The 27,786-nt window shown below is 41.3% G+C and overlaps 1 protein-coding gene across 2 annotated transcripts in view; it reads left to right on the forward strand.

Annotated features, from left to right (window-relative positions):
- The window catches only part of URB1 (URB1 ribosome biogenesis homolog), a 70,628-nt gene that overhangs the window by 41,297 nt on the left and 1,545 nt on the right, over positions 1 to 27,786 (forward strand). The window contains exons 23-38 of one of the 2 annotated variants that reach the window (XR_005226260.2): positions 1,343 to 1,547; positions 2,471 to 2,654; positions 5,556 to 5,614; positions 6,354 to 6,547; positions 8,146 to 8,256; positions 8,339 to 8,402; positions 10,111 to 10,282; positions 10,897 to 10,999; positions 14,963 to 15,123; positions 15,678 to 15,789; positions 17,835 to 17,941; positions 18,523 to 18,666; positions 20,454 to 20,563; positions 22,987 to 23,184; positions 24,561 to 24,632; positions 24,881 to 24,936. Coding sequence is in view for 1 of the 2 variants with exons in the window: in XM_037905183.2 (XP_037761111.1) it covers positions 1,343 to 1,547; positions 2,471 to 2,654; positions 5,556 to 5,614; positions 6,354 to 6,547; positions 8,146 to 8,256; positions 8,339 to 8,402; positions 10,111 to 10,282; positions 10,897 to 10,999; positions 14,963 to 15,123; positions 15,678 to 15,789; positions 17,835 to 17,941; positions 18,523 to 18,666; positions 20,454 to 20,563; positions 22,987 to 23,184; positions 24,881 to 25,122; positions 26,768 to 27,373 (2,772 nt within the window). In the remaining variant the exon portion in view is untranslated. Of the gene's footprint in view, positions 1 to 1,342; positions 1,548 to 2,470; positions 2,655 to 5,555; positions 5,615 to 6,353; positions 6,548 to 8,145; positions 8,257 to 8,338; positions 8,403 to 10,110; positions 10,283 to 10,896; positions 11,000 to 14,962; positions 15,124 to 15,677; positions 15,790 to 17,834; positions 17,942 to 18,522; positions 18,667 to 20,453; positions 20,564 to 22,986; positions 23,185 to 24,560; positions 24,633 to 24,880; positions 25,123 to 26,767; positions 27,374 to 27,786 lie in introns of those variants that run through there. The other variant, XM_037905183.2, reaches the window with a different exon arrangement.

A 27,786-nucleotide genomic window follows, 5' to 3' on the forward strand; every position in this document is an offset into this window, starting at 1 on the left:
CCCCATCGCCCCGGGCAGGGGGGGAAGGGGACAAAGCAGAAGCCCAATGGCCCCCCCACCTGGGGCTGAAGCCTGTAACCTGAGCCCCCGCCACGCAGGGCTGAAGCCCTCAGGCTTTGGCCCCGGGTGGTGGGGCTCAGGCTTCAGTCCTGGGCCCCAACGAGTCTAACGGCAGCCCTGGAGACCCGTTGCAACCCACTTTGGGATGCCAACCCACAGTTTGAGAACCATTGCTCAAGCTCAGCCAGAATATGGACTTCATGCAGGAGCTTTTTAGTGACATTCTGTGGTCTGTGTTTATGCAGGACATTGAACTGGGTGATCACAGTGATGCCTTCTGGACTTAAAAATCTGTGAATCAGTCTGTCTGCACCATGAATGGAACAGCAGATAATGAAAATCAGAGACATTTTATGATTATTCTTTAGACTGTTATTGCAGTAGTACTTAAAGGGCCACCACCAGGTTGGGCCACATAGACTCAAATAGAACAGTGCTAGCTGCAGTTGCCCCGGGCTCTTCTTGAGCCCTGTACAGCTGTTCAAAGCATAACACATCTTAAAATCTGTCTAGATAATTATCCAGTTTAGAATAAACCCTGTCGATCTGGTTGGGTGGTTGGGTGTAAAATGTTGGAAACGATCCATTTCAGCAGAATTTTATCTGTCATGTTAAAAATAAAAATTCTAGCCCTGGGGGTGGAAAAATAAATTTCCAAATATAAATCAATACAGTGATGCCTTCCTGAACCTCAGACAGTTCCAGTAGCTCTGCTGGTGCTCTGAGTTTTCCCAATCAGCAGCAGAATTAACTGACACAAATCTGGTCGGTGTCACAGTGGCATTTCAGAAAATTAGGTGCTGCAGTTAAACTAACCAGGATCATACCTGTTTCATTCTCCTACTGATAAGGAAGGTTACAGGCAACAGCAGAGGCAGACATGCTGTAGCTGACGATGGGGAAGGATGCTTGTGTCTGGAAAAGGTGTAAAATAGTGGAGAATCCTCAGCAGCAGCCAACAGAGTCTGGGAGGGGTAGAGTAGCAGACCCAGCTTACAGGAGGTTCAAGAGAGGTGTTGCTTGGTGAAGGGCCGGAGAAGGAAGAGAATGCTTTCTCTGGCTAGTGGGTGTTTGAAAGAGATACCAGACACTTTACAGAACATTTGTTTTTCAAACACTTCATAGATCTGTTACTGTCTCACACTGTGTGCGCTTTCTCACAATAGGCCCACAGTCTGTGTTCTATCATTCCGTTGAACACATAAAGCAGTTTGAGTTGAGAGCACTGCCAGAGAGCTTACAATGACATCCCTGTGTCTCTTTGCACTCTTTCTTCCTACAGTCTCCTCAGCTGTTGTACCTGTATTGAGAGTAGCTTTGTGGAAAGAACTGTCAAAAATAATTCTAGATACAGAGCCATCACAAGAACTCAAAGCCGTGAAGTTGCAAGTTTTTTCCAAGCTGGTACAGTCTTCAGAAATTGAAGCGCTAGCTCATCTAATTGACCAGTTACCTGGAACTCTTGAGAGAGCAGAAAATTACAAGAGGTAGGCAAGTTCTATTTCCAGATTCTGCATTTTAAGTAATGTAATGCCTGGAATTGTCATTTTGTTGCATAAAACATTGTTATAGACACTGTACATAAACACACACACGTCATCTACAATGATAGTCCCTGCTTCAAAGAACCTACTGTCTAAGTGTGATAGTATTTTTAAGCCTAGGTATCCTTCAATTTATGTAGATCATGTAAAAATATTTTTAAAAATCTCAAAAGTCCCCCAAAACTTTAAATAAAACGTTCCTCATTCATGAAGATGTACAATGGTTCAGTGATATTAAATGTGTGTGGGGAAATATCAGGAATTCAAAGCCTGGTGTTTTCTCCATTTAATTGAATTGGTGTGCTTTAGAAATAAACTGTTTATAGCACAGCAGAATAAAGCTACAACAGCCTCACATGTCTTGCTGGGAAAGCGAGCCACAGCACAGATACCCATATTAAGTTTTATTTAAACTTTGAGGAACTTTGGAGCCATTTTTAAAGTTAACATTCAATAGCATAATAAACATAGTGACAAAAAATATTGTAAGGACTTATGCGTTAAGGTCTGGTAGTACTTAGCTGGGACCAGTAAAAATACTTTCCTGACCAGTACACTTCCACAAGCTCTGTTCTTGGGCAAGTGATCGAAACATTTTCTGTCCCTGCTTAAGCTGATGGCTGGGTTTATAACAGATGTGACAGTACTTCTCTCTGGGGGAACATGAGGGAAGAACTGGCCATGTAAATTCCTGGGTGACTAACTTATTACATGGTTATCATGAGCTTTAGAAGAGAGTGATTCTTTGGTCATCTGGGGCTTAGGTGTCCCTATGCATAAAATCAAATGATTACAAATATGTGGAGAAAATCAGGGTAAAATTAACACAAACAAAAACATTCTTCTAACGTTTGAATTTTCTGCAGCTGGATTGTGGCAGATTCCATATCGAGAGTGCTGGAGAACTCTGCTGAGGAGTTGCACTCCTGGAAGAAAAGCCTCTTGGCAGCCTGTATAAAGTGGTTAATCACCACATATAACATCAGTAAAGAACAAGAAAACAACCAAGGAACAGAGAGTTCCATGCTGTTGAGGCTAGAAGAGTTATTGGTGAGACTCCTTTCCATTTGCTTTAATCTAAACCTTGATTGTATGGACTTTTCTTACTGCAGTAGAACATTTATTGTGCTTTTATATTATGTAAATGAAGTTGTTGCACTTGTCTTGGTTTCTTTGGTATTTTGTGTGCCGCTTGTACAGTATGTAACTGGCCTTGCAAGACCCTAATGCAAAAGAATTTTGGGTCTTGTTGGGAGAAGTGCTGGACACTTGCAATTACCATTGAAGTTAGTGGGATTTTGAGATGCTCAGTACCTCTCAAGATCAGTGCCTGATGGTATTTAAAAAGAGAGAGAGAGAGAGAGAAAATGCTGTAAAAGTAGAAGTGTTCTTACAAAGTGCATGAATCTGCTCCCACTGAAGTCAACGACAATCATCCAGTTGACTTCAGTGGCAGCCTGGTAAGTTCCTAATTATGTATTCCTTGTGCACCTCAGATTTTCTTTAGGTGCGTAAGGAATATAGGATCAGGTCCTAAATAGTAAAAGGAAAGGATGCTTTTACAGATACTGGGCTAACTGCCCCTGTTATCCCTTTGGTCTCTTTGTGTGCACTTCCTCTCAGGCCATCACCTGTCTCTTGAGGTGTAAATACACAATTCTCCCACTCTCAGACAGGGCCCTGGTACTAACGATGATTACCTCAGCAGGTCTGACTTGTGGTCAGCACCTGCAGTGCACTTCTCTCTAGGAGCTATGACTCATGCTACCTTGTGATTGGACAGCTTTATAAAGCAAAGTATTGTTTATTTAGAACTACAGCATTTCAGAGAAAAAGATCTTAAAACATGCATATCTAGCTTACCAGGTGTCAATCCAACTTCCACTTGGGATCCTGGTAGGCCTAAGCTTCCCAGACACCCCCAGAGACCTCGGGGCAAGTGGCATAATCTGTTCTCTTAACCCCCAAACTAGTTCTTCTCTCTACTTCAGGGACAAAGTCTTGAAATCCTGTTACATTTTTGTCCTCCTCCCCTTTGCAGGCAACATGTAACTTTTTAACTGTTAGCTACCAGCGCTGGCAAAACAAGACTTGCAACTTAGTTGAATGTAGCCTCCGGGAAACTAATAGCTTTCCCCATTGTCTTTCAAGTGTGTGCTGGAATGTTCTTATCCAGGAGCTATTGTCTTCTTCCTGGAGACAGCTCCCATTGACTTAAAGCAATACAGGCATATAATAAACATTCCACTAATCCAGCATAGTTCTAAACTGTATCTGTATGACTGTCAAACATGGTATTCCTTAAAATTATTACATAGCTGCTCCATGTCCACTGTAGATCCCACCTAAAGGTTTCCACAACTGATCTACAGATAAACTCAAATGTACTGTATCTTTGTAATGTTCTGTTACCTAAATTGACTAAAGATCCCTCCTCCCCCTGCAAAATGAAGTGTTAGTTCATAACAGTAGTAAATATGGGTACTGCATTACAGTGGTGGGCTACATTAACACAAGCTAGAAACTTCTGTTCTAAGGAAGTCAGAATTGCTGCTGTCTCATATTAGCTGATGTGATTTGTATTATGCTTCTGTTTGTAGGGCCCAGTTATATTGCACGTATTGTAACATCTCACCTATTCCTTCTCGCTGAGCTGTAAAAAAATAAGGGCCCAGTTCTAAGAGGCGATGAACACCCTCAAATCCCACCATCAGCGGGAAAGGAGAACACCTGGCACCTCACAGCATCAGCCCTTTATTCTTTTGGGTCCCAGGGAGAAGGAATAGGTGAGAGGAGGTTCTGATACTTGCAGTGTAATTAGGCAAGGGAACATATAACTTAAAACGAAAGGTGTGATTAATATTTGAAGTGCTGTGGTATGAAAAATTCCTTTGCAGCTGAAGATGGAATACCCTGTAGTCTTCCCCCTCCACCCCTGACACGGAGTTTCTTTCTGGAAGAAGTTGGCTGCAGATGCCATGTTGTCCCAACTTCATATCTGTAATTTTGCTCTAAAAATGTTTTGCTTTTACATTATTGCATTTCTCAGGGAAATAGTTCTGAGTCTTTGAAATTTTGTGTTTATCTAAAGCAGGGATCGGCAACTTTTGGCACGTGGCCCATCAGGGAAATCCACTGGCGGGCCAGGACGGTTTGTTTACCTGCAGCGTCCGCAGGTTTGGCCCATCGCAGCTCCCACTGGCTGCTGTTCACTGTTCCAGGCCAGTGGGGGCTGCGGGAAGCGGCAGCCAGCACATCCCTTGGCCCACGCAGCTTCCCGTAGCCCCCATTGGCCTGGAACGGCGAACCGCGGCCAGTGGGAGCTACGATCGGCCGAACCTGCGGACGCTGCAGGTAAACAACCCATCCCAGCCCACCAGCGGGTTTCCCTGACAGGCCGCGTGCCAAAGGTTGCCGATCCCTGATCTAAAGTAACAGCATAGGCTATGTCTACACTAGCACTTGTGTCGGTAAAACTTTTGTTGGTCAAGGGTGTGAAAAAAAACCCACCCCTGTGCTGGTGTGGACAGCACTATGTTGGCAGGAAACGCTCTCCTGCTGACATAGCTACCGCCACTCCTTAGGAGTGGTTTAATTATGCCAGCAGTAGAGCTCTCTCCCACCGGCACAGAGCGGCTACATGGGAGACCTTACAGTGGCTCAGCTGTGCCGCTGTAAGGTCCGTAGTGTAGACATAGCCTTAGACCATTGCTTGAGAAACATGGGAAGACTAGCGAGTACCAGGTAGTAAAAAAGGCATTAAGGCTTGACATAAGCAGAACAGTTGTATTTTGCTTTTGGTACTTTTTAAACCCTTGAAACTGGTTGGACTCTGCTATCATGGCTCCAAAGTGTTCAACAGAAAATTGAGGTCTTGATGTTCTATGGAAACTTTGCTCTGCTTCATATTGAATGTTACATATCACTACTTGTTGTTTACTACCCACACAGCATTTTGTTAATGAAGTGGTTCCGGCTGACTGGCACAGTCTTGTGAAAATGGGACTTAAGTAAGTAATTTTGTATTGCTGTTGAGATGGAGCAAAGATGGAATAGGCACTCTGTAATGTTTGCTGGGCCACATCCTATCAGTTATGGCCTAATCCTACAGTGTAGTAAGCACATCCAAAAAAGTACTAAGTGCCCTCAACTTCTACAGAAATCAGTGGGACTTGAGGATGACAGTCACTTTTTAGGATTAGCCCCATTGATAGGCACAATCTCCATTCACTTCAGTACAACTCCATTGACTTCATGTACAACTGAGGCCAGACTTGGCCTTCAGTTAGTGTGCGGTAGCAAATTACTGGAACTGCTCCTACTTTCTTAGTTAAACTAGTGTAACCCATGATTTTTAATTTAAAATATTCCTTGTTTACTCTGGTATGAAGTCAAGATTAGGCACTTTCCCTTTACCAATGAAAAAGAGAGGTGAGAAGAAATAAATATTTGGGGGAGTCTTCTTACCTTATGCGGAGATAGAAATGTAGGGCTGAGGGATTACTATCAAATGAAGGTTTTAATATAAAATTTGTGAAATGCTAACCTGTAGTAAAGCCTGTACAGCAGATTGCTGTTCTGACTGTAAATAGTCCTTTCTTGTGAAGTTTAAGATGTGGCTAGTTCACAAACTGAATGAAATATTGGGCTATGTTTTTTTATTTGCTTTCTATGCTGTGTTTCACTATTTTGAATAGTAAATTTGCCTTTGGTTGAAATCTGAGTTTCCTCTGATCGTTGTTTTTGAAGGTATCGCTACAGAGATCGTGGATTTCTGAAAACTCTTAATGCTGCTGTGCAATTGTTGTACACAAAAGAGAGCCCGCTTAGTCAGAGATTAGTCAAGCTCTCCAGGCTTTACATGATGATCACGCAGCACTCTTTATTTTTGTCAATCATGCTGAGGTCAAGAGAAGAAGATAACACGAAGATTCAGACAAGAGGTATCTCTCTTTCTTTTCTTCAGCTATATATAGTAATAGTGTCTTGTCAGTGTTGTTTTCCATCCATCCAGTTACCTACTCATCTACATATTTACCAAGCTACTAAAATAACTCCCAAATTGTTATTAGCATTTCATTTCAAAGCCTGCCTGTTCTCCTCTGCTTATTTAAATGTTGTATTTTTCCTCATGAATGCCAGTTTTAAACATTAATATCTTTTAAAAGCATTCTTTGGTGTTATTTCTTACTGATGAAGACTTGGGGTGAAATCCTGGCTTCACTGGAGTCACTGGAAGTTTGCCATTGATTTCAGTAGGACCAGAATTTTGACCTTGATGTAGATTAGATCAAGGAGGTAGAAATATTATTTGGCTAAGTATTTATTTAAGCAATTGCTTACATAAGAGACGTTAATTTTAAAATAGGTATCTGTGTTGATATAGAGGATTTAATATTGCTCTTTGCTGGTTGTATTTCAATTTTTAATTTCTTAGTTTGTGTATTTGCTAGAACAATCCTCCTATGAGGAATCTAGTTCAGTCCTAACCTGAAAGAGGTAGCAAGGTCTAATGGATAGAGTATTGGGCTGGGAGTCGGGAGTCAGGAGTCCTGGGTTCTGTTCTTGGCATTGCAGCTGAGTTGCTCTGTGACCTTGGCCAAATCACTTACCTGCTCTGCCCTTCAGTTTCTCCAACTGTAAAATGGGAATAACATTTAGCTGCCCTTTATAAAGAACTTTAAGATAAATTGATAAAAATTGCTATGTATGAGATGATGATGAAATTCTAAGTAGAACAGGTTGATGACAAATGTGTACTGCCAACACTGATAGTCATGAGCAAAATCTAGACAAACTTTATGGCTTTTAAATGCCTGACAAGATGAGAAAGCTCCAGTGATGCAGTAGGAGGAAGGGATTGCCTATATTTTTCATGAAAGTATATCCGTTATTCCATGCATTTGTCAGTTGGACAGTATTTCCATAGGACAAGGAGACTGGCTCTTTCAAAAAAGCTAGCCTCAATAATTCAGAAGTTTACTGTCATGAGTTCATCTATACCTCTATCTTTCTCTAACTCTCATGAAGAGGTTGTTACTGTTTTGCTTTGATTTATGATGTGGATGGCAGGTAGGGGAGAAAGGATTGGCTTTTGGCTCAGGCAATGGACTGCAACTCAAAACATGTGGGTCCAATTCCCAGCTTTGCCTCTGACTTCCTGTTTGTCCTTGGGCAAGTTTGTCCTTAATTTATTTGGGCATTAGCTCCTCATCTGTAAAACAGGGATGGTAACACTTCTGTATGTCACAGGGTAAATTCACTAAAATTTGGTATCCAATCAGATCTTGCAATGATGGAGTCTGTGTAAATACCTAGATAGGATGGTAAATACCAGGCTGGCTTCTACAGAGGTTGTTCAAGTTGAAGCTTCTGTATCCTATGTGGCCTACAGCACTGATAGAGAAATGTTTTGCCTATGTTGTGTCACAAGTGTAAATATTAATGCAAAGTCTTAAGGTGTTTGTTTAAATGTTCTCTCTCTGGCTACCATCTGATAGAGAATGCAAAAACTAAAAATAAAATTTCGTATTTGTTTCAGAGGCCTTAGTGGATGTATTGTCAACTATAGTGAAACTCGATCCCTCAGTCTGTGAGAGCAGCCACTTTGCTGTGTTACTAGGATCCTATGGTGCAACACTGAGTGGTGTCGGTAAGTGTACTGGATTGTTAAAGATATTTTCCATTGGATCTATTTTTAAAATTCTTAATGTATGTCTTACTGATTTTTTTAGATCAGAAAATATTACTGCTTCTTCAGTTATATGAGAAGAATGATCTAAGTCTTATCAACTTTAGGTAAGTTGATTGCCACCTTTTGTTTTGCTAGCATATGTGCTATATAAGCAATCTGAAAGTTTGAGGACCAAACTTTGAGGACCAAAGTTTTGAGGACCAAAACTCAGGATGGGAATAAATTTGATGTTGGTGCACGGTGCTGGATTAATAGAACCTGGGCACTATTCACAGAGCAAGTGCAGAACAGCATTTCAGCTCCCCCTCGTGCCACTACACTGGTGTAGAGAGGACCACATTGGGGGGGTGAAAGGATTGCTTCGTCTCCCAGTTCTTTTAGTCCTTGGTCTGCTGCTCAGCCAGCCCACTTTGCAGTTATAATGGCTCTGCTGCCTTTAGCATTTTGCTGCTTATTCATTCTGTTTATTTTAAATGCACGTTTTCATCATTTCACCTGCATAAGCATTGCTAACAAAGTGCATACAAAGTATAGATTCAATCTATGTCCAGCCCCCTCGCCTCCCATCTCCAACAAACTAAGGGCTTGTCTGTACTTGAAATGCTACAGCGGCATAGCTGCAACACTTCAGTATAGACGCTACCTCTCCTGTCGCTGTGGCTACTCTGCCTCCCTGAGAGGGGTGGTAGCTACATCGATGGGAAGAATTCTTCTGTCAACCTAGCACTGTCTACACAGAGGGGTTAGGTTGGTTTAACTACGTCGCTCACGTTTGTGGATTTTTCACACCCCTGAGTGATGTATCTTGGTCAGCCTAACATTTTAGTGTAGACCAAGTCAAAGACTCTCCTTTTTCTCACCCACTCTACCCCATCCCACCCATGGAAAAGCCTGTGGGAACAGATAAGCCTTGTCGCCTGTCCTGAGGGTCAGCATATTTGAACTCAGGTGAAGTAAGGACAGACGTTAATTCCAGAGTCAAGGACCCTGCCGCTAGTCTCCTGCCTGTCAGCTGCTGTGTTATCACAGGGGCAAAGAGTGGCCTCTGAGGTACCTAGTACTGTAAACCATCTAGATCTTTATAGGTGAGAAACAACACTTTAATATTGCACTCTGAAGTAAATTGGTAGTCAGACACTTAGATGGACATGGTCCGTGCCCCGGCATGCAGGGAATACAGACCAATGCAAGGAACATGCTTGAGAGTGGGACTCAGCAGAGTCATAGTCAGTCATTGATGGGAGCCTGAATAGCTTGTAAGCGATTAGTGGCATTGTCTTTGTTGTCTTATGACTTCATAAAGTGCCTAGCGGATTGTAGGCCCTATCTAAATAATAAACAATAAGCCATAGCACAATAAGTGGATTTCTAAGGAGAGGGTGGAAAGGCTTGGTTAAGGGGGTCATGGAGGCATTTTGGTGCTGGCTTGAAAAAACTAATTGAACTCCAAGACATTCTGGGGTTTGTATAGTTTGATCAAGTCTCGGTCAGTGTGTGAGGAGGTGGTGGTGGTAGGCACTGACACAGTCAATAAATCAGTCTCCTGAGGCATGTACAGACTTTGATGTGTAGGCTGGGAAGTGGCTAAAGGGACACCATCAGGCTGAATTTCGAAAGCCTTTGACTGGATGAGAAAGGTGTTGCCAGGGAAACAGATTCTAGTTTCAAGTTTCCACAGGATAATAAGTACAAGTGAGGGGAAAATTTAAATACTAAGTTATAGCCTTTATAAATTGAATCCATCTCCATAATTGCCTTTCTCTCCATGCTAATTATCTGTTAACTAAGGGCTTACTTTTAACAATATTTAAGGATACTGTTGTGGGGACCGGCAGCTGTGGAACATCACAAGACTTGCAAGAGTCTGGGGAAGTCACTATGGCAGCAGCCAAGCATGGAGGAAATTTTGTGTCTCCTAGATAAAGAGAAGATGATGAAGACTATCTTACATTTCCCTCAACATCGCCGTCTCCTGCCACCAGAGGTGCTTTGGATCAACTATTGATTATTCTCTTTTGATGTGGAAAAGCCCCTTTCCTTTTAGTAATTTATTAATCATGCTGATGTTAATGTGATGTAGTCCATTGTTTGCATTGAGAAATACGTAACAAGGTGGCTAAGATTAATTAGCTGGTATCATTTCACAGAACTTGTTTTTACTGTTCTATTTCCAACTGAGCCAGTATTTTTTTTTCAGATTAATTTCAGTGTAGGACCACATCTTGCCTGTGATTAAAGCTGTGCAACACCACTGAATTTAATGAGGCTGCCAAAGTATAACCGAGATCAGAATTTGGCATCTAGTGTCTCACCACATTTGACTGTCTAAACCACATCTGTGCATTGGCACAGTTGCACTGGGTTTTCTCGTTTAGTCTCTCGCATAGTTTGCTAGCTCTGCTCATATTGGTCAAGGACAAACATACTGGAACCGTGGCAGCAATAGCTATATTTAAACACAGCAGTGGTTAAGCATGATTCCATGCCTAGTATTTGCAGGGCTTTAATGTGAGCTGCCATGATGATATTGTCAGGGCAGTTTGAAATCAAGCTGGTTTAAATTCAAGTAGTAGCTCTCTATTTTGGATTTTGTTTCAGGAAGGACAGGTGCCATTGTATAGAGATAAAAGTGAGAAGGATCTTGATGATTTCTACGACCCCTGTTTTCTACTTCAGCTCTTCAGTGAATTGACCAGACCAGGTAAAGTATATATTCATCTCACATTTTAGGCCTAACTGTCAGGAACTGCAAACATACATCTGAAGGAAGAATTCAATATTATTACAAAGAAAGAGTTTGCACCATATCTGAGAGGAGAGAGATTATGATATTTGCACTTGCTCAATATTGCTTTTCTAATTTAATATGACACAATTTCCCTGTACACCCAACTGCTATACTGCAGAAGGGGCTTTGTGTCTGTTTATAAAATGTTTAAAGATCAAAGTGAGACATTTATCACAGTGAATTTACCAACCACTTCTCTCCCATGTCCATCATGATGTTCTTTTCTGGGTAAACTTTGGATTGCTATAGCTGGCTTTTGTTTGCTGTAGCAATAACATCTTCTCAAACAAAAGGCAATCTGATAATATAATTGCTTTGAAAGGTAGAATAAAAAGTGCAGATGAAGAGAGAGGAAATATAAACCTGAGTAGTACAGTATCTGTGTAGGTGGAAATGAGGGAGAGGGGGTGCTGTTTTAAGTTGGTGTTGCAAATTGACCAATATGCTTTTGACAGTAATAAAAACATAGCCTGTCATCCTGTGTATATTTAAAAAAAAAAATTAAGCTATAGAAATTCAGGATGCCCCTTGTGTTCTAACAGGATCAGTGTTAGATGGCCTCGTATTTTTGGCTGTTATTGACTAACAGGCGGGATTTAAAAAATGCCTGTGTGACTTAGGATCCCAAGTCCCAATATATTCCTAAGTCACTTGAGCCATTTTTGAAAATATCACCCCTACTGTTTTGTGCCTGCTCCCTGCACTTGCTGTACAGCATCATGTGCACAGATGTTATGTAGTGTATCGGTACATATTTATAAACCTACAAATGATTACTGCTTGCTGAGTAAAGGCCTTGAATTGTGCAAGTACCCAGTTCTCTCTAACTTTAGATCTGATAAACATCTTATCAAAAGCTTTCCGACTGTGGTTCCCGAGGTTCTTTAAACAAACTGGATGTCAAACATACATTTAACTTTTTTTTTTCAATGGCTTGTTATTTCACATCAATTTGTTGATTGCCTTTTCCAAGGGCAGCTTGGTTGAAAATATTTCCATGCCATGCGTGCAGTGGAAGAGGAGTTTCTAGATAAATCCTTATATGAGTTACATAGATTATACCCTTGAAATAAGGTTTTATTGTGGGATATGAACATGGGAAATTATCATTTGTTGTTCGTATATGACAGAAGTGCCCAGAGACTCCACTCTGAATTGGGGCCCCATTGTGCTAGGCTATGCCAGGCATATAGTGAGGCACAGTCCCTACTCTAAAGAGCTTCTGGCCTCGCATTTGCACTTCAGGCAAGAACTCTGGATCAGCCGCTGCTAAGGGGTGGATAGAGAACCCTTCACAGACTGGTTGGCTTCAGATCATTCTTCTGAAGTGTGTGTTAAACGCACCAGGAAAAGTTCCTTTCCTTGGGCTCTACAGGCACTCTGCAACCCAGCCCGAGTAAGGACAGCACATAGCCACTGTACCCCAGGAAGAGGGCAGAGAACAGACTGTGAGTGAGAATCGAGCAGGGAAGGAAGTGCTGCCAGCTATCTTCTGGTGCTGAGGGAGCGGGGGGGAAGAGCCAAAGGTCCTCCAATTTCCTCCGAACCTCTGTGAGAGCAACCTGGCCGCAGCTGCTGTTCCTGCCCTGCACAGACTCTGACGATGTGGACATCCCATGTGGAGGAGTTGGGAGCATGAAGAGCCCCCTCTGCACAGCTGTGCATCCAGGCTCATGACTGAGCCCCTTATGAGGGGGAAGACTGAGGCATTTTGAGTACTGCCAATTCAATATGATGGATCTAACTTAGCCAGGAGGCTCGTGGGGAAATGTACAGGAATCGTTAGTGCTGAGAACAGCTGTTGACTCTCTCCAGCAGATGGTTTTGAAATGCGTTTCCAGTGGTGGTGTTGCACAGGTTGGTGCCCTGTCACGTGGAATAGAGCTGGCCAGGGTGCAGAGTGGGGAGGGGAAGATTCTACCATTGGCTGTCCCACCTTCCGCAGAGCTGTGTGTGGAACATGCCAGCCGAGAGACAGAGATAGGGTGTTCTGGCAGCTGAGGAGGGAATGAGCACAGCTGTTGGGATGGGGACATAGATAACCTGTGATTTTTGGGGGCAAGGAGGAGGAATTGCCATGGCAAATATAAACCTTTAGTGATCAAAGGGCTAGGAACGTACTTAGACATCTTGGTTTAGAGGGAGTGCAGAGCTGGTAAACATTCACTAAAGGTTTCATAGGGGTTATAACCTATGTGGATGTTGCCACTAAGTAAAAAAACATTTGTTATTCAGCTGGGAAAAAAATACTCCTATGCCTCTGTTCCTCCTCGAAGATTAGCATAGACAACAAGCCTGGAGTGTTTACATCAAGTTGGTGTGGAGTTATGAGTGGATAGAAATGCCACCACTTTTTCAAAACCTCATTAAAAGTGTCTTGATTAACCTCAAAAATCCCTTAAAAAAATTCAGCCCAGGTGGGGCGGAACTACACAAGAGAAATTTTATGCAGAAGGTAGGTTTATTCAGAAAGTTAAAGGAGGCGTAAATTGGGTTTAAATTAGAAAGTGCCCTACATGTTAAAATCACAATGGGCCTATATTATAATTCAAACTAGTAAACTAGATTCTGTGCCCACGGCTAGTAGCTTAAGAGGGAGGATCCATGTCTTATTCTGGTATCCCTTTCAGTAAAAGGATGCTTTTCTTGGAGGTGCTTTTACTCACCCCACTGTTTCTTCATTCAGACGCAGGATACAGGGTGTGCCCAAGAGGTTTGTTTTTTCCCTACAGTTAACATTAATCAGACATTGAGCTCCATAGAGTCTTCCCAGAACTTACTCATAACTTTACATGGTCTTCCACTTACAGCAATGTCTTTCCCAAATAAGGAGCCTGGATTGTGTCCTGCTGCTCTAAGTGTGCAAGAGGGGCTGGGCACAAGGAGCCCCCATCTCCTTGTGCAGCCTTGGGGCACAGATTGTGTCCCTGCATGTAGGAACTGCTGGAGTGCTCTCTCTGCACGCCCTGAGGTACATGACACTCCGAAATGAGCAGGGCTATGGCCCAAACTGCCCCCTTTTTCCACCTCACCCCCCATGTCAGAACAGCTTCCTGAAACTCCCCCTTGAGCAAGGCAGCTCCGTGCTAACTCTAACTCAAAGCTGTGCCATAAAGGGACAACTGCCCTGAACGTGCTACAGTGAGTACATCATTCCAAAAATGACAAAATCTACAGAGGTACAGCAGATTGCAAGAAGTGAAATCCAAATAAGGCAATCTGAAACTGTAATACCTCTTGATTTTGGGGGTGCCCTCTTATGGATAGGTGCCCATAAACACTGAAACACTGTTATATACTTGTTGCACAAGGCTACAATTCTTAGCTACAGAGTTGAAGCCCAATTCAAGACCTACTGAAATCAATGGTGATCAAGAGAAGAGAAAAGATAGCAAGAGATAGAAAAGGGGTGGGCAAGAGTCGGTTTATTAGTTAAATTCTGCCCCTGTTCTTTGAATTATTCTATAGCCTGGTCTTCCTTACAGTTGCTGTTTGGCAAGCTAAGAACGTGAGCTGAACAAGCCACTCTACCTGATCCCAGGCTCGGCCAGTTTCATGCACCAGGCAGAATTCTTTGAGTTGTCTTTGAAGACGAGCTCTGGTGCATCACAGCACTCCAGGGGCTGGCCAACATGACTTCAGGGAAACTAAAATGTTCCTGTTTAGATGTGTGTGTGTGTGTGCGTGCAGAATGCCCCTTCCTAACTTGGGGAGTGGATTGTTCACCATGCATTGCTACAGTCAATTAAATTTACAGTTTCTAGTTCATCTTTCAGAAATTTATGTTTTTAATTGAAGTTAATGTGAAGAATTGCACTGCCACGTGTCCTTTGTAGTTGTTGCTTTTACAAATGTTAACTTATGTCCTTTCCACAGAGTGTGTAGTGGCATGCCGTACATTTGTGGAGGTGAATGCTTTGGGCCTAACAGTAGCTGCCCTTAGCAGCTATGATTCCAATATGCGAGCAGCAGCATATTATATCCTGGGTTCCTTTCGTTCTCACCTGGAAGGAGCTCGCTTTCGAGAACAGAGACAGGTATGAATGTTCTAGATTTAACTTATCCATGATATTAGAACCTGCCATAGTAGGCACTCTAGGGCAAATTCATTCCTCGAAGGGACACATTCACCAGCCTCTAGTTTCCACTTGCCCTTGGGTGGGTGAGCAAACTGGTTTCTCAAGCGCTGATTCAGTGTGTAGTATTATTATTAGTCTGTCCTCAAAGATGGGATTGTGTTTCTCGCACACTTTCATTTGTCCCAGAGTTAGCAATTCCCATCTATAGAAATGTGTACTTAGAGTTGATTGAATTCATATAATGGTTTTTTAAAAGATCTGTTATCCGCTTTCCTATTCTGTTTTCTTCGTTCTGTGTTTATTATGATTATAATTAGTGAGCTTTAAAAAAAAAAACCAAAAACCATTTGGAATTCTTAGAACAGTCATTCTGCTGGGATTGTGGCTTGATTTTTTTACTTGTAAAATACAGTTAAGGCCTATTTTCTCACACTCCCATTGAGGAACGTCCTGCTGTATTAGCTGGTGATGAGTAATACTAGAGCTTTCTTTTCCTTGTTCTTGTGCTACAGCTGCTCTATGTTATGGATGTTGTGCAAAATGGAATCAGACAACCGAATCTCAGGTTTACTTTCTCTTTGACCCTCTTCGTTGCTAGAGTGGTGCAGCAAATACTGAAGCCAGGTACTGTAGATTAAATTGTGTGTTCTGTGGTTTAGCTTCTGGAGCTAAAGCAGGGAAAACAACACTGCATAGAACGATTAGCTTCAGTGATACTGTAGAATCATAGCATATTGATAAACATAGAAACCATGAGACATGCTATAGCACAGTTGCCACTCCAGCATTTCCCCTGGAAGCCAGATGTAGTGATGCTGCAACTCTACCTCAGTTTCCTCCACTGTCCTTTTGCCTGCTCCAGCTGTGGGTGCGGCCTGGCCCGACCACTTTACAGAGTTCAGCTCCTTGCAGTGCCTTAGAGACTCTTACAGAAATGCCAACACAACTATATAGCCCAGCCAAGCTCAACAGGCCACCTCTTCCTCACAGGCACACCTCAGCTCCTATAGATTTTGAGGGACAGGCTCCTGAGTCCCAAACAACCCCACTGTCCAGGGGCTGGCGCTCTTCTCGCCTCACTCAGGGACAGAGTTGGTGCTAGGCATTTGCAAGCCCTAAGCAGGAATATTCTCCTCTCCCCAACACATACTAAAAAAGCGTATGGGGGTCCCCTTGAGCTGCTTGGGGCCCTAAGCAATTGCTTAGTCTGCTAATGCCTAGCACCGGCTCTGCTCAGGGGTTCAAGCATGCAGGTCATCACAGTTCCTATCTTCAGTCAGGCTCCTTGTCATCCACAGGACAGCCTGTCTGCTGTACTCCCTCCACACCAGCCTCCAGCTGCTGGACTTCCCTCTTTAAACTTCCCTTTCAGGCTTAACAGCCAACTCTGATGTAGCAGAGTTTGACTAATTAAGCCTCAAATTGCTGCTTAACCCTTTCCAGTCAGGGACAGAGTTTATGCACCCTATCATGCAGGCCTTCAAATGTTTTGAGGAAAAACCTTCATTAGAATCTAAATCTCATGCACTGACTTGCTGGAGGTGTGGAAAGTGTCTTGCCTTGTGTGCAAGTGGTTGCCAGTTCAGCTCCCATCTAATCTGTTGCAGAGGAGATGGATATTCTCTTCACAAATTTTGGGCTCAATTCAGGAATAACAGGGTGAAAATGAATGGCTTATGTTATACAGGAGATTAGACAAGATGATCTAATGGTCCTTTCGGGATTTAGAATCTATGTGTGCATGCCTGACTTAGTCATGTGAATAGCCTGATCTCTGTGCAAGCCATGTAGGATATTTGCGTGCTTAAATCCAGGCATTAACGCATGCATCTCCAGATTTGGCCATAATACAAAAGTTAAAAAATGTGGTCTGTGGAGACCTGGTAATTTGCATGGTGCTGGCTCTCCTCTGTGTTTACATCTAAAAATATAGGAAAATACTTCCCTTGTTTTACTTTTCCATTTGGTTAGTTACTGTAATTGCCACAAGAATGTTTATAGGATCATATATGGGAGGAGAGGTGGTCTATAGTATTGCAAGTAGGATCAGAGGTGTCCACTAGACAATCTCTTCTAAGCTGTGGTTCACACTATGGAAAATGTTGGAGAATCCCTGGCCTAAATGGCTATTTTTATCAAATATATAAAATGTGGAATAGCTGAATAATGTTTCAGTGATGTGTTTCTTCGGTACCGATGTTTTCCTGTAAGCTAAAACCAGAGATTGCATGGTCTGGAATTTGTCCATGATTCTGAGTTTGCTTTTCCTTTAACACTCTTCACTGTGCTTGGAATCCTGTATTTTTTATGAGATTCCCTGGGGCTTCTCTGTGAATATCACTGAGGGGTTTGCTTTTAACTCTGTAGTAGATTTTTATTTCTGAGTGAAGGCTAACTTTGGAAGTATTGAGAATTGACCAACGTTAAATATTCATGTGATCATCTGCTTGGGGCATTCTCTGGTTGTGTATTTTTGTTTTAAGGAAAATTAAGGGTGATCAACAATACCTTTACTGTTACAGTATGAGAACATCATACTTGCCACAAGTGAAATGTTTCTGACATCTACGGAGGCAATATAAAGTGTAGCTCCCACTTCATCAGTGAGATTGTGAATGTGCACGCTTAACTTTCCCTCCTCAGCAATAACCACTGAAATCTGTTCACAGAGGAGCACATGTACACAAAGATAAATAAATTCCTTCTGTCGCATCAGTATTTGGACTTGAAGAAAGTACCGGGATTTTATCAGCTTTTCTACAGCTTTGATTTTGAGGTAATGTGAGATTCATGTCCTGTATGTTTCATAAACCTTCAGAGAGCAATATGTTGCCTGGCCTAGCTAGTATTATGACTTGAGGGTGTTAATGTCTAGCAATCAACCAAAAAATCCCAGAAATTTTCTACTCAACATTTGTAATTATTTACTGGCATTTTTGTTTCATTTTTATTTTCATATAAATATTTATTATCTCTATTGTGGTAGTGCCTAGTGGGCCCAATTAGGAATCAAGGCTCCATGATGCCAGGCACTGTGCAAACACAGAATGAAGATCTAGTCCCTGCCCTGAAGAGCCTACAGTGATAGTCTAACCTAGTTATTAATGCTGAATTCAGTGAAGATATTTTAGAAATAGCAACCTTGTAAGTTTTGTGTCTGATCACATTTGCCCCGTTGACCCATTATTCCTGCAGAAATCTGTCTGTTGGTTACATTTTGTGGTGGTAAAAACTGAAAAGAGGAAGTCAGGAAAAGTTGATGTTGCCACTTGTAGGAAACCATATTGTTTGTGCTGAGGCTTTTCCCAGCATGCTTTAAAATCGGTGACTGTGGTACTTCTTCTATGTTGTTTCCAGCACAAAACGGAACGTGAGTGGGTTCTTGGGCTTCTTGGAGAAGGACTGCGAGACAAGTACTGCTATGAGCTGTATGACTATCAGAGGATTTTCCATGTCATTTTGTGCTTCTTCAACAGTCCACTGTGTGATGAAGCCTCCCAGGTAATTAAAAGAAGAAAAATGTAAAACTTCAAGCAAATTAAGAAGGGACATGTAGATGCTCTTCTTTCAAACTTACTATTATTCAGTTCTATGGGGGGAAATACCCACTTACATCAAGACTATGTGCCACAGTCTCATCATGGACCTGCACCATTTTTCACCAGCTGACAGTAATGGTCAATGGCCTCATCTACACCAGTGACACTAACATTCAAAACTCTAATTTGTGCACTTTCAGTTGTGTAGTTGGGCCTTTGTCCTTTTTAGGATGGTTCATAATCATCAATTCCACCTTCACTGTACCCTAAAGTTATAATATTAATAGCTTGCTTTGTTGTTATTGAGTCATTATACCTGAAATGCAACCTGTTTATAAGTTTGTCAGAAATGAAGGGCTCAGTCCTATAGGTGATTGAATTGTTCCTCCAAGACGTGGGTAGATACGGAGTGGCCAGCTGACACAGTGAGCTAATGCACTAGTTTTATATCCTGGGGAAGCAGCCAAACAGAATTTAATGAGGTCAGTCTAATTCCTTCATTAATTTTACCTGTCTCCAAATAGAAGCATACTGGGGACATACTTTCTGTGATGAGCATCTTGTCCAATAACATAGGGGCCATCCTTACAATGGAGAAAAGTGGAGGCTTATGTCAGTATTTTTAAAACTGAGTGATTCTGTTTCTTTAATTTTTGGACACCCAACTTGAGTCATTTTAAAGAAGCCTAACTTTCAGAAAATATGGAGCATCCACCCTTGGAAAATCAGGTCCTTTATGGTGTCTGAAGTTGGGTGCTCAGAAATGGAGGTATCCAAAATCACTAGTTGCCTTTGAAAATCTTGACTTAAAAATAAAAAAGTATGTTGTTGCGTGGGCACTGCTTCTCTTTAATGATTCTAATATATCTGCCTAAAAATTAGAAAGTCTGCTGTCCTTTGGCCGTTCTGAAGAACTTGAAATGGTTTGTTACAGTGTTTGCCTTTATTAGATTAGATACTGTCCACCAATTTTTCTAAATAGTTCACTTTTTTATTTCAGTATTATATTTACTTCTGGATGAGTGGGTATTTTAATAGCTGCCTCTATTAGCTATCCCTCTAAAAATACATTTTACAAACATTTTTGTTTACTTATATCACAAAATGTATAACAATTGGCGGTCCAAGTAGAGGAATGTCATAAGTGATGCAATAATAACAAATACCTTGTACTCCTAATAACACTGCAATCCAGGCACTTTACAAAATCTCAAAACACTATACAAAAATTAACTCATTATGCCTCACAACACTCCTGGAAGGTAGGTATCATTATTGCCATTTTATAGATGGGGAAACGTGAGATGTACTGAAATTAAATAGCTTGCCTCTGGTTACATAGCAAAAGCTAAACATAGAAGCCATGTCTCCTGACTACCAGTTCTGTGCTTTAACTTCTAGATAGACTTCCTTTCTGTGGCCCTATTCAGCAAAGTACTTAAGCATGTACCTAGCCTTCAGTAGTAGCCTTCAGTAGTCAGTAGTAGTTTGCTTTGATGCTGCTTATCTGTTTAAGTTCAGTGAGGAACGGGTGCCTACGTCTCTGCGATATATCATCAAAACTAGTGTCTGTGTGGAAGGTTATAGGGTGCAGTCTGGCATTCTCCCTGTCTTGTTGTTGTTTTCCTTTGAATAAAAGCTTACCAAACAATTAGATGCCTATTCTATCATTCCTAAATGTTTATACTAGTGAACTAGCCCACAGCTATAGTTTATTGAAATAAAAGTATATTTTGTTTTCCGTTTCAGAGTCACATTCTGGAAATACTGCAAAATGCTGCATCTGTCACTAAAGCTGCCTATCAACTGATACGAGACCATAGCCTCTTAACCTGGATATTATATATTCTGGAGAAAAGGTACATAAAAGGGGGATGTTGTTGTAATGAGAAATAATTGTACTCTTTGTGGAGTATTTGTGCAATTGAAAATGAATATAAAAGGGATTATTCACCCATCTGTATGTGTGAAAGAGACTTACATAGAGGTATCCCGTGAGTACTCGTGGTACTTCCGCACATAAATGCCATCCTTAGGGTGAAAGAACTTGTTGAACCCTAAAATGTTATCTCGTGTTGTTTAAATTTTGGGGGTAGTTTTTTAGGAGTTTCTCACAAAGGTACTATCAAGATGACATATTAGGATAGCGCATTAGCCGTTTACTTCTTCAAATGTTGCCTTAGGCACCCAATCCTGCAATGACCTCTGCATGGCTGTTAGTTTGATCCTCTATCCTGAACTGGCTGTAATCTCAATCTCAGTCTCTCTCTCTCTCTCTCTCTCTCTCACACACACAATTTTTACCAGCTACAGGATCAGGAGAATCTGTGCTAAAAACAGACTGAGCATGCTCCCAGCCCCTATCTCCGGATAGATTTGCAGAGCATAAACCCTGTAGGTTTTTCAAGTGCCCAGAGCAGGGCACAACTATTTATATCCCTTTTAGGCACCTTTCTTCACACCTGTCTGGAAGTAGAAGCATGGATTTGGCCCAATATGCACAATACTTATTTTGTGATTAGATTAGAAAGCATCTTGCTTGCCTATGATCAAGCAACAGGGGTATTGTTTCTAATTATGTGGGATGGGTCACTGACCTCCAAGGTAATGAATAATTGACATAAGAATAGCTTTTGTTGTGTTAATAAAATGCAGACAATCGATTGATGATCAACGTGCAGACACCTATGATAGATCTTTTAATGGAAAAAGAAAGATTGATTCACCTGTCCTCCTAAAGCAGTGGTAGGCAACCCATGGCCTGCAGGCCGCATGCGGCCTGTCAGGGTAATCCGCTGGCCGGCTGCGAGACAGTTCGTTTACATTGACCGACGGCAGGCATGGCCACCCGCAGCTCCCAGTGGCCGTGGTTCACCGTTCCTGGCCAATGGGAGCTGCGGGAAGCGGCTTGGGCCAATTTGTCCAATTTGTTTTTAAAAGCTTCCAAGGATGGTGACTCTACTCCCTCCCCTGGAAGCCTATTCCAGAGCTTAACTGTCTTTATAGTTAGGAAGTTTTTCCTACCATCCAACCTAAAACTCCCTTGCTGCAGATTAAGCCCATTGCTTCTTGTCCTGCCTTCAGTGGACATGGAGAGCATTGATTACAGTCCTTTTTATAACAGCCCTTAACATATTGAAAGAGTATTATGTTTTTCAAGACTAAACATGCCCAGTTGTTGTTTAACTTTTCCTGGTAGGTCAGGTTTTCTAAACCTTTTATCATTTTTGTTGCTCTCCTCTGAACTCTCTCCTAAATTGTGGCACCCAGAACTGGACATAGTACTCCAGCTCAGGCCTCACCAGTGCCACGCAGTATGGGGAAATGATCTCCTGTGTCTTACATACAACATTCTTGTTAATACACCCCAGCATCATATTAGCCTTTTTGCAGCTGCATCACATTGACGACTCATATTTAGTTTGTGGTCCACTGTAACCCCCAGATCCTTTTTCAGCAGTACTACTGCCTAGACAGTTATTCCCCATTTTGTAGTTGTGCATTTGATTTTTCCATTCCTAAGTGAAGTACTTTGCACTTGTCTTTATTGAATTTCATCTTATTGAATTCAGACCATTTCTCCAATTTGTCAAGGTCATTCGGAATTCTAATCCTGTCCTCCAAAGTGCTTGCAACCCCTCCAGTTTGGTGTAATCTGCAAATGAAAAATCCTTAATACAAACCATAAGAGAAACTCTTGTTTTAAACACTAATTGATTTAAAACAGATGGTGGCCGTTGCGTAGTTTTCAGTTTTATGGATTGCTTTGGAAAATTATTCAGATTTAATGAAAGATATAGTTGAGTCAAAAATCACTAGTTCTATTTATGGACCTTTGCCAGAAAGCTCTGTCAATTCCTCATAATAATAATAATTAATATGTAGCTCTTATAAAGTGTTACAAAAGAGGTGACTTGTCTGAGGTCACTCAGTAGGCCAGTGGCAGAGTGGGGAATAGAACCTAGGTCTCCAGAATTCCAGAGCAATGCTGTATCCACTAGGCTACACTGCCACCCATAGAAGTGTTTTTTATTATATGCCATCCAAACAGGAAATGTTGGGCATTCTCAATGTATGGGTGAAGCCTGGCAACCAAAGGCCTCAATCCTGCAATGAGTTCTACCTGGGTAGAATCCTCAGCCCACTTGGAGCTCCATGAATCCAGGTCTGCCTGCATGTTCAGGGCCCCAAATGCCAACATGTGGCTCCTTCTAGGAGATGGATTGAATGGTGATCGGGTCAGTTTCTGCCTTCCACAAAAGCATTTTTGTTTGTCTTTCAGGTTTCTGGAAAACAAGGTGCTAACCAGTGTAATCTCCTTAGTCCACACTCTGTGGATAACAAATTTAGGAAACAAAGGAAGGGCGATGCCACTTCAAACTCCTTGCAAAAAAAAGCCGCAGGAGAACCAGAAGTTCCTTCCTCTTCAGTTTATAAATGAGTTTCTGTATGTTTTGATCATGCTTGTTAAACACATTCGGTAAGTCTTTTCCAATCAGGTTTCCAGGCTTATGTGATCACGTTGTTATTCAGTTTGAAATATATTAGGTCAACATGAATTCACTTAATCTCTGATAAATTAGCCCTTTCCCCTTAATTTTAAATGGTGATAAATGAACTCGGGGGGAGAAACTTCTGCAGAAACATTTTGCTTTTAAAAATATTAACAATGAAGTGGTGACTGTAAGGTGACTCATATTCTCAGTACTGGATATGTAGTTTTTAAAAGGGCAGCATTATGTAATTTGTCCTTTTCCTGCTAGATCAGAGCCTAAATCCAGCACTTCAACCCCCTGAAAAGCTTCAAGCTCACTCTGCCTGAGCAGTGGCCACAATCTGGACAGCGAGTGGCGCAGTCTCCGTGGATGAGTTCTGCTGGGCCCCTACTTGATGTTTGGGCCACATCCTCAAAGATATTTAGACTCCGAACTCCCACTGAAATCAATGAGAGCTAGGTGCCTAAATACCCCTGAGGAACTGAGGGTTGGTCCATACCTTCTGAAGACCCCACTGACTGGGTTTGCATGCATTACCTGATGCAGCCTTGGTTAGCGAGTGGTCTGTGTGGGAGAATCAGGCTCAGGCAAAGTGGTATAGGAAGGTATAAGCTAACAATGCAAAATTTTCAAAAATGACAAAGTGTTTCAGGTGCCTGAGTCACTTTTGAAAATGTTACCCAGAAAAATTTTTCTCCAGCTCTGGCAGTTCTTCCCCTGGGGAAGCCTGTTTGTGTGCTGGCAGCTGGAAGGGGGTTGGGTGCAAATTTCCTTGGATCTGGACTGACTACCAGCTGCCCGCCTGACAGAGGAAGAGGATTTATTACTATTATTTATCATTTGTCTTCTCTGTTTAGACCATAAGCCCTTAGGGGCAGGGAGTGTGTCTGTTTGTACAGCATCTAACACAGTGGGGCACTGAGCTCAGCCTCTAATTGCTACCATACAAATAATAAATAGGTTATAGTCATCGTTAAGTTTTTTAAAGCTGACACTAGGGAGTTAGCTCCATACTCGTGAGTATGTGGCTGACTCACATAGTTGGCTTTGAAAAATCTTAGCCAATAATAGTAATTGTGCGAGGTATAGAATACAGATGTAATAAAAAGACAGTCCCTTTCTCAAAGGGTTTATAGTCTTCCCCTGATGTCTTTTGACATTTATGCTGAGAGAACAGACAAACCAGGTCACGGTGAGCAAGGAGAGATGACAAGGAAACTGGTGATATTTGGAACAATAAGCAGTGGTGTAATTCCACCATAGCCATTCATTCAGATGGGTGTTTGTCACATCATGAAAAATAAATTTTTTGTTCTTCCCTCTTGAAGTTTGAAAACTAATGTAAAATAAATACTTTCAGATGAAGCACCAGAGCATCTCCCACAGTACTGTGTGCTCTTTGGCTTCTACTGTTACCTTTTCCAGGCTGCAGGTAATCTGTAGAGCAGATTTTTGGTGTATGTGGGGTTTTTTGTCTGTCTGTCCCATCAGACGCGAATGGAGAGAAGCAGCAGACATTCAGTCAGAGTGAGATTAAATGTCTCTTGCATCCTAAGAAACTAAATTTAAAAAATCAGAGGACTTTAAATAGCCGTGTATTTAGCTTTTTTCTTTTGGTTAACATGTAGAAAAATATATTTTGTGAATTTTTTTAAAATCTCCGTTTTCTTTTTGAAATAGGACCAACTTGGATTTTGCCACGCTCACTCAGTTTTTCAGTACGTTCAGTTCTGTGCTAGGATATCGAGCTACCGTTGTTGAGGCCTTCAGACAAATGGGCAGATTTACTGTAAATGAGAGTGTCCTTTCAAACAAAGATGTCCTCATGCTCTTGCATAAGTGGAGCATCATTGAAAGAAATCTGCAGCTCCAAGAAGATGTGCAAACAGCTGCTCAAAAATATCAAGTCAAAGAGCTGCTTAGTAAGTATTAAAAATGTTGGTTTAAAAGCGCATCGGTTGCAGTGATTTTTAACATTGTTTAAAAGCTCTCAGAATCCACTTTTAGAACCCAGATTTCCAAAGGAAACCACTTATAAAGTAAGAAAAAAATCAGTAATAAATCAAGTATTGTGGTTTGTAAAAATATATTATATTTTCACATGAAAGTAAATGCCGTTTTTAAAAAATTGTGTGGAGGCTTAGTCATCAGCTTGCCATAATAAACTCAAAGTGTTCAAAATATTCTGTCAGACAAAATGACATAATGACTGTGGCAGATTGTGTGGACAATATTTTCTGGAGTTTTGGCAGCCTGTTTGTATCTGTTGTTTGTTCTGTTAGTGAGTATAAGCCTTGCAACAGAAATATCTGATCAAGAAGCCAACTGGTTAATCAGCTGGAATGATGAAATTCTGACCGAAACAGTTTTGCTGGGTGGTCTCCTCCATTTAATAAAGTTGCAGCATTTGCAGCCAAAGCCTTGCAGTGTTCTGAGAGTGCATGAGAACCTAAAAACGAAATTGATTTGAAACTGGGTATAAGGAAATTGACTAGTCTATTTTCATTGTCCATGCTGAGAGAAATACAAAAAGTAAAGGAACAGCGCAATGAGTGAAAGGCAAATTAAACTTTTTACCGCTCTTTCCATTTCAATAATATATAAGGATATTGGGGCGAGAGGGGGAAGAGGTGTATATTTTTTTTAATCCAGTACAGCAGGATCAGCGATACTTTAGTTTTTACAGAATGTGTTGTCACTTAACAAAGTGTGTACAATATATTAAAAGCCCATCAAATTTGAAAAGATGTCAAAAATATTTTTTGTAGGTATTTCTAGGGCTTCTGTATATTTGCCTGTGCCATATTATTAACATATATATAAAATTTTAGTTTAGTGAATTATGTTTGCATTTGTTACCATTTCTATAGTTAAAGATCAATTATTGTGTCCAGTTTCATTCTCCAGCCCTCAGCAGTTTATAAGACAGTCACAAAAGTTCCCTTTGACATGAAATGTTGCTGTTAAAATCACCTGCTGGGGTTGATATTAATTTTTTTTAGTAATCAAAATTGGTTTAAATCCATTTCATTTATTGTAAAATAGCGATTTCTGATGACTTTCCAGATTTTTTAGAATTAGGATCTCTGACAATACCCCATTCAATACTGATGCAGTAGAATAAATGCATTGCTGCTGTTTACAAGCTTTACTGCTTTGATAATATAACTAGCAATGAATTGAACTGAAAGTCTCACATAACCTTACATGAAAGTCTAAGCTTTCGCGAGATCAGGGCCAAACTACATCCTGTGGACGTGGGGCCCAGTGAAGTCAATGGAAAGACACCCATTGGCTTCACTGAGCTTTGAATCAGGGCCCTAGTGAAATAATTTCACCCTTTGCAATTAGAGGCTTTAATTCAGCAAGGTACCTAAGCATGTAACTTAACTTTTTAAGCACACAAATACTTCCATTCACTTAGGTCGGGTTGTTGAATCAGGCCAGAAGCACGTACCTTGCAACCTCCCAGCAGCTGTAATGAGACAAGACCATCCTCCCTGCATTATAGTGACAAGAGAGGTTTTTGGAGGGTTTGAGACTTGTTTTTATTTTTCCCATTTACAGAAAATATTAAAGAAAAGAACAAAGGTCAAGTCCCATTTCGCCCTTCATCTCGCCATGTTCGGAAAATGGATGTGGTAGAAATAGAGGAAGAAACTGACTCAGAGCTGAAGGTCTCAAACTTAGAGAAATGCAGAGACCATCTGGAGTCCATATTGGTTCATTGGGAGCCTGTTTATCCAGCCCCATTTGCTAAACTTCCAGAGGAACGGCTTGAATCTACTGATCCAGAGAATGAAACTATCAGTCTTACATGTGCAATTGCTTACATAGTAACCAAATGGCTAGTGAAGTCCATGGTGGATCATAGCCTCAATATACAAAATGTATTTTTCACTCTGAAGTGGCTAAACAGTAGCATTTTGCCACACCCTCCAGTAGTGCGGGAGATTCTTAGGGATGCCACACTGAAAAGTAGTATCTTTAAGCTTTACAACAGAATCTGTGAAGCCAACAAAGAGAAGTCATCAAACATTGAAGAGCTCTGTTTGTTTAGTACAATCATGCTTCACTTTCTGGATACTCAGGGGTTGACTAACGCCAGTTGTCATAAGGTGGTGAAAACGTTCTGCCTGTCAGCAATGAAAGAGAAGGACGAGATCAAGAAAGGTAACTTGTCCTTTTTTTGTTTACACCCAGTAACAAGGCAGAGGAGTAGATAACAGTAGTTGTGAACTTAAGTATTTTTCATTCATCAAATGTTTTTGAAATCTGTCTTCGCTAAGATGGAGGATCATCACTTCAGAAAGCCAAGTCTTTCCCAAAAAGATAGCCTATTGGTCATTAATTAATATAGAATATGGTCTTCACCTCACAAGAATATTTGATATAACATTAGTCCTGGTCCCCAAAAGAAGCTGTTGTCTTGGATTAAATTTGCCTTGCTGCATTATATATATGAATATCTGAAGTTGTATTGGGAAAATATTCTTGCACCAAAAGTCACATTAGAAGTTCTGGTTTGCATGACACCAGTTCTGTCCATTTGTTGACAAAAGTGGTTGCTAAGGGTATAATTAGCT

The sequence above is a fragment of the Chelonia mydas genome, chromosome 1 (assembly GCF_015237465.2).
Source record: "Chelonia mydas isolate rCheMyd1 chromosome 1, rCheMyd1.pri.v2, whole genome shotgun sequence".
Lineage (NCBI taxonomy): Eukaryota > Metazoa > Chordata > Testudines > Cheloniidae > Chelonia > Chelonia mydas.